We start from the raw sequence: 11,619 nt of genomic DNA on the forward strand, positions 1-11,619 counted from the left end.
GAGGCGGGGGAGGGACTTGAGGTTTAGTGGCAGCTTCGGATCCAACCACCATCACGTCTGGCTCTTCCTTGCGTTCCTCCTTGATCTTCATGTCGTTCTTCACCTTCTGTAGCAGATCCCCTGAGCTGGTCTCCTTCCTATCCCTCTCACTTTCTTTCATCGGTGGCGGTTGTGGGATACCCATCTTGATTCCTGCATCGTTAAGGACATTTTTCGAGTATGGAGAGGGCGATCGGTGGATGGATTTAAGAGAGTCATCTGAGGAACGTCTGTCTGTGATTTCCTTTCCTGGAGAACGACTTTCCTTCACCTTTATGTCTCCCAAAATGCCTGCCTCTCGCTGGCGGTCCAGCAACTCTTTCTCAGGCTCACGGTTGCGGTCGGCACTACCGCTGCGGTGTCTGCCGGAGTCGGTCGAGTTCTGGCTGTTGGAGCGGATCAGGCTGCTGATCTGGTAGCTAACGGGAGCGGAAGCTGGAGAAGAGCGGTTCGAATGGCGATTACGATCTAAAGAGTCTCTGTAAGAGGAAAGAACCCATCATTAGTTGAATTAGGAGACAAAAATTAGGCAAATATGTAAGGCAAAAATAAGATGCCTTGGTCCATGAAATCAACAACACCAACCTGTCTTTATCCTTCTCTTCCTTCCCAATAGAAGAGTCCCTTTTGTCTCTTTCCCTTTCTTTTTCTTTCTCCCGCTCCCGCTCTCTCTCTCTGTCATGGCTGTTTGCAGAGCTGCTTCTTTCTGCATCTGTGGATTTGGGCCACTGTGGAGGGGTCGGGAAGGAGGGTGGTGTTCGGTGCAGCCGATTCCAGGTGTCATGATGAGGACTACTGAGACCAGGCAGCCCTGGACCCTCTTTGGGTCCAAATACACTGTTGGCCCCTGAAATAACAAGAAACATAATCAGTTGAACAGACCGCTGTTCAGTTCTGTCAAGGTTCTGCATACACAAGCTGAAAGGTTAATGGCGTATAGTAATTTCTTCTACAAATGGGGTACCAAGGGCTGCTTTTGAGGGCAGTGAACAAATGAATGTCCCAGCGGGGTCAACAGCTATGAAAAGCAAAGCGTTCCATAGAGATTCTATTTCAATACAATCAATTTCACTAAAAGAAGTCCCGTTCAGCCAATGAAGGAAGAAGGGAGAGGAAATTAGATATGGCAAACCTTCCACCCTACTTAGCAAGCGACTAATAAATGCAAGAGCAATGCTAAACCAGTTGGGTTGCGAGTTTGAGTTGAGTTGGGGTGTGAATTTGGCAAAAGACTGTCTGCGGTAAGGCCTGCCTCCCCCGCTTCCCTAAACTCTCATTTGGCATTTGCTGCAAAGCTAAGTGCCTTTCTTTCATTCCCACCTCCTTTTTATTCCCTCTGCACTCTCTGTGGTCTAGAGCTAAGCTGTGCTGCACTGAGTCGAGCTAGAGGCCGGGGGCCGGGGCTTACCGAGGGCTGGGTTGCCTAATCCACCGAAGGCACTGCTTGAAAGGTTGCTGAGGCCGCCAAAGGTACTGGAGCGACTGAATGGATCTGCAAAATGCCAAACAGGGATTAGCGACGCGGGGCCGGAGGTGCCCGACCATTCCAACCGGCTTTTCTCTTACAAGCAAGCTTTGTTTTTTGCGTCACTGTTACTGCTGCTATTCTGACTCCCTAAGGGTTGTTTATTTCTCCCAGTAAGACTGTTGGAGAGTGTTCACTGACTGCGGATTAGGCAGCAAGAGGTGCTGGCATGAAGAGCAATACCTGATTGGGGTGTGATAGCCAGGGACATTTTGAAATGTCCGATGTGAAAAATGATTAAATGACAGCAAGCAAAACAGCTCATGTGTCTCCGATCTCTTCTAGAGGTTTCTGTGATTATTCCATCTACTTAGTACTGAAAACATTAAGCTATTTGTTCATACGTACCTTGCAATGGGTGAAGGAGCCCAAATCATTCATAGTTGTGTTTATAATTAAATTAAATACAAACAGACAACCTCCAGCCCACATAGGTAAAAAACACAATTCAGTGTTTTTCTATGTGAAACATGAATTTAAACTCCTGATTCCAGAAATGGATTTATGACTAATCCACAGTGTACTTAAGTAAGCAAGCAGTCATTTATCACGTGCTTTTATCCAAAGCAACTTGAACTTACAATATACTCATTTACATAAACAATCCCCCTGGAGCAACCTTCATTTAAGTGCTTTGCTCAAGGGCACAACACTGCTAAGTTCTTGACTGAGAAACCTTTTGATTACCGGTCCTGAGCTATCACCACTAGACAACACTGCACCCAATTCTGCATTTTACCCATTTTCTCTCCATTTCCTTTGGGCCCCAGCTGTTTATGAACTCAAATTGGACTGACATAAAAGCTCACTGTGTGAAATCAGCATTCAGCTCCAAACTCAAATAACATATCTGATAGAAACTGTGGGGGAACACTATCTAAAGCCAGTAAAAAGGATACATAGTAAAATATTACTTTTACTATGTTTTGTTGTGCATTGTAGTTTTGGTCAGAAAGTTCTCTAAAAGACAGTCTAGGATTCTTTTGGATAAAATTAAAACACCATGGTCACTTTACACTGCAAAGCATATTCTTAACTTTGCCTTGTTTTCCAATTTATTAATCTAAACAATATCACATCTTGAATATAAGTGTAAGTGTTCACTGTTTAGACTTTTTATACACCTGCCAGTTCAACAAAAATAGTTACATTCAATATAAAATATCAAGCCTTAGTATTCTGAAGTAAGTTTATCTTGTTTTGTTGACATATTTGTACAAATTCCAACATGGCAAAATGACTACTATAGAATAACTTGCCAATATAATATGTACGACTATTTGTTTCCAAATCATTTATTAATCATTACATTGTGAAATACATTTTAAAAGTTGAGCTGAGGTTAAATTTATAATATCTGACATTTCTGAGCCGACTGAATAATCTGATAACAATAGGCTTAGAAGTGTCTCTCCAAAGGGGAGCCTTATGGTACGTTTACACAGCAACAATGTACTAAAAATGGAAAAGTTTGCGTTTTTGAAAAGTTTCTGACTAAAAACGCTGTATTATTATGCATGACAGGCTAGTAGTTGCCGATGTCACTTTGTAAAGAAACACTATGAGAATGTACACATACCTATAGACTGAACATGCATGCGCATGATGTCACCTTTTCACAAATTTGCGTTTTGTTTGTAGTTTACAAGGAGATGATAATGGTATCATTTTCAAAAACGTGCACTTTGAAACCTGCTTTAAAAAGTTTGTGATTTCAGGTGCCCAAAACACTGTTGCTGTGCAAATGAAAGGGCAGATTGCATTATTTTTTTTCAGGTTTTAGTTGAAAACATTGTTGTTACAGCAGATATTACATTATACTTGACAAACAAAAACAAGGCTATGAGGGATAGAAGTACAGTATTTAATTATTTTTTTTTAATTAGTAGAAAGACATGCTTTTATAGCTGAATGATCACCACTGAGGTGCAGCACTACAACATATGGAACAGATTGTATTTGCCTTGTTTATGTTCGCATCAAATAAAAGAGGGTCTTGACAATAATTTGAAGTACAAAAGAAAAGAGAGGAACTATTTAAAATGGCGGTTTACTTACACTTACCTGCCAAATGGCTAGGAGGCAGGAAGCCAGCGTGGTGAGGAGACGGTCCATAGGGTGAAGCAGCTGGATGTCCCGATCCTATTGAATACAACGGGAAAAATCATCAGTCAAACTGATTGCAGACAGAGTTAGCCAAACCATTCAAATAGTCACCAAAACAGCACCAGATGTAGTCTCTATATACACGGAGACAGGAGATGTCTTGGGTAATGATTAGTCTTGTTAGATTAAATACTTTCTCCAATTCCAGCTTAATATGCAGAGACAACTAGAAGTCAGCCTGGCTCAACCAACCAATGGCGTGCGTTTGGGGCAGGACTCTCAGTAATAAGCTGTTAGAGTAGTTTGCCCGGACAATAAAAAGGACAGTGATGTCTTAGATTGAGTGTTCAGGTTGCATTTGAAAGGGTCAACTGTCTGTTCAGCCTGAACTATGTGTCATTTGTAACTGTGTATCATTAATGAAGAAACTCCTTCATGACACCACGCTGCATAATTACAATCTAAAGGGCAGACACGCTCATGTTGCCCTTCAACAAAGAGCTACCAGTCAATTATATCAGGTAAAAGCATTTATATTCATGCCTGTGGCCCCAGCGTTGAGCCAAGACAACATTCAAAATAACAACATGCAAATTAGTGAGCACGGAGCACGAGAGAAAGAAAAGACATACAAATTCATTTTATTATGCTGAAGCCATGCCAATAAAGCGATTGCAGTATAATTTACAAGATAAGACATAAATACTCTGTGAGAGCAGTATCTTGATTGGATTATAAATCTAGCTTATAAGTGAAATGAAAATCAATTATATTTAAGTAGAATTTCTTAAGGCAGTCAGGTCTAGCATCAGGCTTTCCCAACACAGCAGGAAAGGGAATTATTTCCAGGAATGGTTGTGCAACTTTTCATCTACAACTGTTATCTTTTCAGCTTAAGAATTTTAAATCAATATAGCATGTTGTTTGTTATCCATCTTACGGGACATTCAATGAGAAAAACCTTGTAGGGCAGGATTTGATTTTACGCATACATTTTTCCTTTGTGAACTGTGCACACTATAACCAGGAATGTGTGTTCTTATTAAATAGGGTCAAGTTTGAGTTCATGTTTACTTTGAGTTTTCTTCATATACCTGTTGATGAAAAGAGGGGTCTGGCCAGATCATGAGGGTAGGGGAACCCAGGGAACACACCTGGAGCTGGAGGACGGCTGAACAGATCAAGTTTTCCATTCATATCCAGTTTATGTGGGTCCAAGTGCATCTGCTTTTGTGAGATAAAGTCATTTCAATAATACAATACAATACAATATAATATATGACTGGAGTGAGTGTATAAATTTTAAAAAAAGTACTAGTTCTTTGAGTAAACTGTCCTTAATGAGGGAAAATTACTGAGATGGTCTTTAATGCATGAATCATTACAAAGCATACTTGTGTATTCTTGTACTTCCCTCACACTAAAGGCTACATTGTACTAAAGGAAAGAGACAAGCTCTTTGGTTTCTGAGAACTTACTTTCATCTTCTGCTGATGATGGTAGATCTGCCAGGCGATTTGAACATGCACTGCACACCATTTGCCTGGCTTCTGACATGAGCACAGAGGACATTTCAAAGCATTAGCACAAAGATGGTGGCGTTTAAGGAGGAAAATGTAGGGATTTGAAAGAGAATGAAAATATGATGCTTACTCTTACTGAGGTCCTAAAAGGATCCGTTATCTGTAAGGAGCCGAGGAAGAAAAAGAGAAAAGGAAACAGACAGATATGTTTTGTAACAAAGTCCAGGTACATGAAATACTAAAAACATCACAATCCTGATATGATTTTAATGGCCAATCTCATAAGAGGATCTCCAGACTGCGTGGCTTACCCGTGGGTCCTTCTGAAGGAGAGTGTGCGGGACCGTTCCTGGTCGTGCTGCAACATCAATAGGGTTTGAGGCCTGGAGAGAAAATTAAGACCATTTTAGATAAAGCTAATGGAACGCAGCACAACACTGAAGTCTGTTTATTTACTATTTTCAACCATGCACTGTTCAGAGATATTGCACTGCATTTTTTGGCTCCTTGGTGTGATGACTGAAGTCCTGCATTTTTTACTGAAGATCCTATGAAATGAAAATGGAAATTTTGTAGCTTCTGTGTGTTAACTTTGATGATGTCTACAGTATATGCTAGGGTAAAACATTTAGCAGAAGCATGTATTTATAAAACCAAATCAGGGTTTATTATTGTGACATAACTAAAGCCTATTGGTTATTTAACACGAACATAATAACCCCATTGATATGCTCTATCCAAACATCCTGTTTCAAAAGGAAACATCAGGTCTGGGGGAAAAAAAAATCATGTGATTCATCATGGGTGTAGCCTAAAGCTTAAAAACTTCAGTCTCAAGTTTCATGGATGCCATAGTCATTTATACTCAGAAACGTCAGACTGGCTCTACTTTTGACTGGTAGCTAACGTTATTTGAGAAGTGCCAGGTAAAAACCATTACACACCAAGCGAGTGAAAGCCATATAACACACACTGCAAAGACACACACGGTAACCACCCTGCTCAAGACCACAGTCTAAAGTTAACACAAAAGCCTCCAGCAGGTTATTGAGCCTGAGCCTCTTTGCATAATCCATTAGTGGAGAATGTGGCAGTGGTAGATTTCTCAGTCAGTCTGCAGTATAAATGCAGCTGTGCGGGATTTGAGAGCACCCTGAATACTAATGGTAAGGTGATGCTGGGCTCTCAATCAGCTGCATTTATGCAGTATACAGGAAATGTAGAATGATTTGACCCCATTTTTATTTGTCTTGGGACTTTTTTTGCCCTTTTATTATCAGAAAATGTGACAGGAATTTATTGGGATAAAGAGAGGGGGGTGGGATTGAGACATGACCCATCCCAGATTTCAATCTGTCTCTGTCAGACGAGCATCCAAGGCTTAACATGCCTGGAGATCATTTGCTAAACACTAGGGCTGTGACTTGGCAGGGTGTCTGCAGGATTTTAAAACTCAAATCTACCTTTTTTTAAGACCTGCACAAAGTAAACTTACCACCATATGACTATGAGTGGGTTAGGGCAATGTCAGTGGTAACATATTTAACTGTAAAATGACCGTAAAATGCATGATTTACAGTTCAGATACAGGTTTTCACCAAAAAAAAAAAAAAGTTTTATAAAATGCTAAACTTCACATTTCAGCCTTTAAACCTTTTTTTGAAAAAATGGATGAGTCAAAAGTATTAATTATTATTAATTTAATTTATTAATTTAAACAATTATTATAAATCATTATATTAATTAAATAACATATAAATGTAGTTTACTGTCTTTGTTTCTATTTTTATAATGCATGAGCTTCTTGTCAATCCACCGGTTCACATTTACAACTCTGCGTGTTTGCTGCGTTAAAACATGGGTTGATTTTCGCATCAGTCTGAACAAAAACAGCAGACAGGCTTCTTAAAAAAAAATACAAATTCATTCTCTGCCAGCAGGAGGCGCTTTCAGAACAGAAGAAATATAGCAGTTTCCCAATATGTACAAATTGTTCGCCTGAAATATGTGGCTTGCTGCCAAAGAACAAGTTTATTACCTGTGAAAACGACAGCCTGAACAGTATACCACGTTAAATCCCCCAATTACTCAAATTTAATTAACTTTATTTTTGGTTTTGTGTTTGGCTAAAAATACGTTTCAGTTTCAAATGAAAAAAAAAAAAAAAAACCTTTCGGTGCATCACTAGTCCTGTCCTGTAAGATTCTGGAGATTAAATTTAATTTCCATTCTCATAACTGAGCAAGACTTGAGACCAGTCCTTTGTTTTGCAGAACAGATTGATCTGGCCAACAATTAATATGTAGAAACTTTCACCAGTTGTTTTTTTTCTTACAGCTTGGAGTTTTATGGGCCATATTTTTCAAATATTTTTGACTTACTGGTCTTGGTCATATCAGAGTCTGCAAGCGGGAAATTTGAAATGCCCAAACAAGCAACATGGGTCTCTTTCTCATTCTGCTCAAGTCAAAACAATTCTGTCTACCTTCCCACATGATGTGAATGCATAGTTTTGAGGTCTAACCTTTGGCTGGAAGGCTCCTTGCAGTGAACTGAAGGGCCCTGAATGTGGAAGCATTGGAGGCATGCCTGGCATTGTTGGTGGATAGGAGGGAAAGAACTGCAGAGAAAAAAACATCGTAAATGTAAAGTTTACAAAACTCTTTGGTGTCTATCATCTCTTTAAGCTATAACAACTTTTTATCCTGCTTTGAAAACAACATCAAACCAAGCATGCTTAAAAAAAACATGCAAATATGTCTCAAAAAGTGTACATAATCTGCTTCATCTTCAGTCAAAGCAAGGTTATGCAGTCAAAACATGTTGACACTTACATTTGAATGTCTCAAGAAAGGATTGTCCAGCTTTGGGACGTACTTGTCGAACTATGAAGAGAGAGAGGGAGAGAAAAAGAAAGAAAGAGTGCACATTAAAAACATATCAACAAAATCAAAGGCATCTGTAACCAAAAACATGAGAGAGCTTTACTGCAGTGCTTACATAGTCAAATAAAAAACAGATGAAGCTCAAATAAATTACACCCTTTTAATAAAACAATTACACAGTGAAACAGCCATTCAATGTCACATGAAAGAAAACCACTGCAGCCGCAGCTGGCACAGGCTTCACAGAGCCGACCCAGAGTGTGGGAATACGCTCACAAAAGAGGCAAACCAGATCGCGAAACAAATGAAGGCACCCTTCACTTCCAATTAAACAGACGTGAGCCATTTATTACGTGGCAGTGTCCTTTACAGTTAAGAAACATATACAGATCAGTAAGTCTTTCAAGGCAAGCTCTAATTTTGAGAGTAATTTGAGAGTAAAGCTAGCAGTGTAACTATATGATAAACAATTACAGTTAGCATGCTAATGTTGTGAGATTCTGTATTTGCGGAGTCAGGACTCATAAAGAAGCGAGAAGGGCTGAAATGGTTCATTTTCATTCATACAAATGTAATGGAAATAAAACGTCATTTCTGTAGTCATTTCAATTGTACATTATTTTTTTCATCACTGTAATAAAACAAATTCATCCATAAATGTTTAAAAAAACCAATAAACATTCAAACATTTTCAAACTTTTTTTTGGTAACATTTTACTATCAAGTTAACCCAGCATCTTTGTCACCTTAATTCCACTGGCTTGAGTTTTTATCACTCAGCCGAACACTGTAAATTCAGCGCTGCTTTTAAAACAAAGTAATTGCTACTGAGTTCAAGGCATTTCTTTTACATAAACATTGAAATCCTTTACAAACCCCTTTATATAGTGTTGTTTCTACAGAAGCCTGTCGTCTTATGTCTCAGGTGATGGTAATAAAAGTGGATAAACTCTTAGGCCACACTGTGTGTGTTACTTTGAAAAGCAGCCCACTCATGGTACAGACTTTATACTCCAACAGATCAGAAGGCATAAGCTGCTTTTATCCTGCATCGTATGAATGTGTGGTGATAATTAGCCTAAATCAAATACATGAGGTTGCCCTGGCTGAGAAAATCGCTGATCTGGCTTCTCTGCGTGTTGCACTTCTGTGATCCTTCTGAGAGCCACACACCTGCTTTATGGTTAACATTTGCCGAGTAAATACAGCAAAGGTTTATAGTGGCCCATAAAAACAGTGCTTCATAATTCACAGCTTTATAACAAACAGCTTTGGCAAATCAAGGTTCAATATTACATCTGTAAACAATTAAATCTTTATATAAGAAAAGCTAGGAGGAAGGGAAAAAAGAAAATAAGAAAGACATTATATGAAGTGTCATGTCAACATGAAACGGAATTCGCTACCCACTTTACTTGGAGTAACAAAAGGTAGTTATCCTTTATCAGGAAATTATGTTTTTTTTTTTTTTTTTGGAATAACACACCAATGAATCATGCACAGTAAGACCAGGAACATGTATAGACGAAGCAAACTGGGTTATTTCTGGGTTCATGTTGACTTTAAAAATGACATTTATACAGTTTTTTATTGATCCCAGTAGACAACAACACTGCTTCCTATGCAAAAGCTCTTAAACCAAGCAGAAATGCTTTAGAAATCAAGCATCAGCACACTTGTCAGTAGAAAACATCACACTTAAATCACATGGTGGTGAAAGAAATTCAACAATAGCTGTTCAGCAAATACGATTTGTATCTCATAAAACATTTGGGGAAGGTGTGGAGGTGTGTTTGTGATTCAGCACCAGAGATAAGATGCATAACCAACATTTTCATCGCTATTTCAGTCTTTCAGTTTCAGTTCTGCAACCTTACAAAAGAATCCGGACCGCGAGCTACAACACATATGGCATGTTTTAAGCTAGATTTCAATCTTTCGAGATGGTAATATATGATTCAAAAATGCTTGACTTTTCATCTAGCACTCTTGACATAATATCTTCCGGATTGGTTGACAGTGGCGATAGCATGCAGATAAGACGTTCTTGTTCCTGTCCGAATACGTTTCAGAGATCTGAATGCATTTCATATGGCTAGCTGACTTTGAGGAGCTGAACTTATCTGATTACAGGCTGCCAAAGTTTGCCTGTAATAGCTGCTTTGCACACGGAAGCAATTACGCTTTATCAAAACAACCCCATTGATGCCATGACTTTCATCTGAGGTGAGGTCATTATGTTTCGACCGCAAGCTTTGAATGTGTCACACAGAATGAGTTCTGTCTGTACCTCAGTCACGCCATAAGACCCCGTCTGCCTCCTGTTTTTCTCAAACAGCCCCCAGCACTCAGAAACATCACCATTCTGCTCATATGAAAGCAATAAAACATCTCTGGCTCGCACTATTAAAGCACAATGAGTACGGCATGTCAACATGGCAGCAAAAAGGGTTTTTATTAGGGGAAGAGCTACAATATTTGTGGTTGTCATGGGACAATAGTTTATCTTGTTAGGATGATGGGCATCGGTTATGTCACTGAGATGGTGCTATAAAACTGTTTCAACCCCATGGCCTCTGTTTAAGATCTGGTCTGGTTTAAGATAAGCCTTAAGTCTCTGTAGTGGGTTGTAAACACTATTACTTCACTATTATATAACAGTTAGTTCCGGTGCTCTAGTATCACCACCCTGCATCATATTTGCTGAATGAAATCCACTGCTTGTTTCTTACTAATTTTGGGATGCTGATTCCAAAAATAGTGCCTGTTCTGGTCTAGCACGTCATGCTTTCTCACAAAATATGAAGTGCATTTTGTGACATTTTTGCTTTTGACAGCCATTTGTAAGGTGAAGTCTTGTATTATCCCTTAATCACCAAAATGACTGCCACAAAGACATGATTCCTGTCTTCCTCTGAACCAGGTTACAACTGTTTGTTCAATTCTCAGCTGATTTTTACATGTATGAATGATTCCTAAGACGTTATGTTATGCCTAATCTTTTATGCCTAATTTCAAGGTTAGAATTATGGCCAGTGATGGAAAAAAAGCAAATTTAACTATAAACGTGTGTTTATGTAAAGTTCTTTGCCATTAAAGGGAGTATATGAACATATTTTTGGAGTATATGAACATTTTAAGTTAAATTTTACATTCTGAATTAGGGCTGTGCGATTAATCGAAATCGTCATAAAATCGCGATTTGAGCATGCGCGATTTCTAAATCGCTTTATAGCACGATTTTCCGTGCCCCCGACCTCCCGCAGTATGCTATCCGAACCAATCAGAATGCAGTGCGCCTAAATGGAGCACGAGAACAGAACAGACCGGACGGGCATACAAACGTAACGCCAGGTCCACACACTCCGTCTGTGGTGCATATTTTTTCCGCGCCCATGTTAACGGATCAGAGCGTTTTAGTGTTGTCAAAAGACCCGGTATTTCGGTACCAAGTCGGTACTAAAAAAATGAAAACGTTACGGTACCAGGTTTTTTTAAGTACCGGTGGTACCGAGTACCCGGTCAACCTGGTTCTTGATGC

General features: G+C 39.3%; 1 protein-coding gene across 1 annotated transcript in view; it reads right to left on the reverse strand.

Annotated features, from left to right (window-relative positions):
• Window positions 1-4: 4 nt before the first annotated feature.
• LOC107707821 (fibrosin-1-like protein) overlaps window positions 5-11,619 on the reverse strand; it is a gene marked incomplete at its 3' end in the record, with an annotated part of 343,126 nt that continues 331,511 nt past the window's right edge. The window contains exons 11-20 of the mRNA XM_016511913.1: window positions 8,028-8,078; window positions 7,718-7,813; window positions 5,505-5,576; window positions 5,324-5,353; window positions 5,149-5,220; window positions 4,765-4,897; window positions 3,629-3,706; window positions 1,448-1,531; window positions 625-886; window positions 5-518 (exon numbers count right to left, since the gene is read on the reverse strand). Of these exons, the coding sequence (XP_016367399.1) occupies window positions 5-518; window positions 625-886; window positions 1,448-1,531; window positions 3,629-3,706; window positions 4,765-4,897; window positions 5,149-5,220; window positions 5,324-5,353; window positions 5,505-5,576; window positions 7,718-7,813; window positions 8,028-8,078 (1,392 nt within the window). The remainder of the gene's footprint in view (window positions 519-624; window positions 887-1,447; window positions 1,532-3,628; window positions 3,707-4,764; window positions 4,898-5,148; window positions 5,221-5,323; window positions 5,354-5,504; window positions 5,577-7,717; window positions 7,814-8,027; window positions 8,079-11,619) is intronic.

This window comes from Sinocyclocheilus rhinocerous, unplaced genomic scaffold (genome assembly GCF_001515625.1).
Source record: "Sinocyclocheilus rhinocerous isolate Xijiao unplaced genomic scaffold, SAMN03320098_v1.1 scaffold1256, whole genome shotgun sequence".
NCBI classification, from domain to species: Eukaryota; Metazoa; Chordata; class Actinopteri; order Cypriniformes; family Cyprinidae; genus Sinocyclocheilus; species Sinocyclocheilus rhinocerous.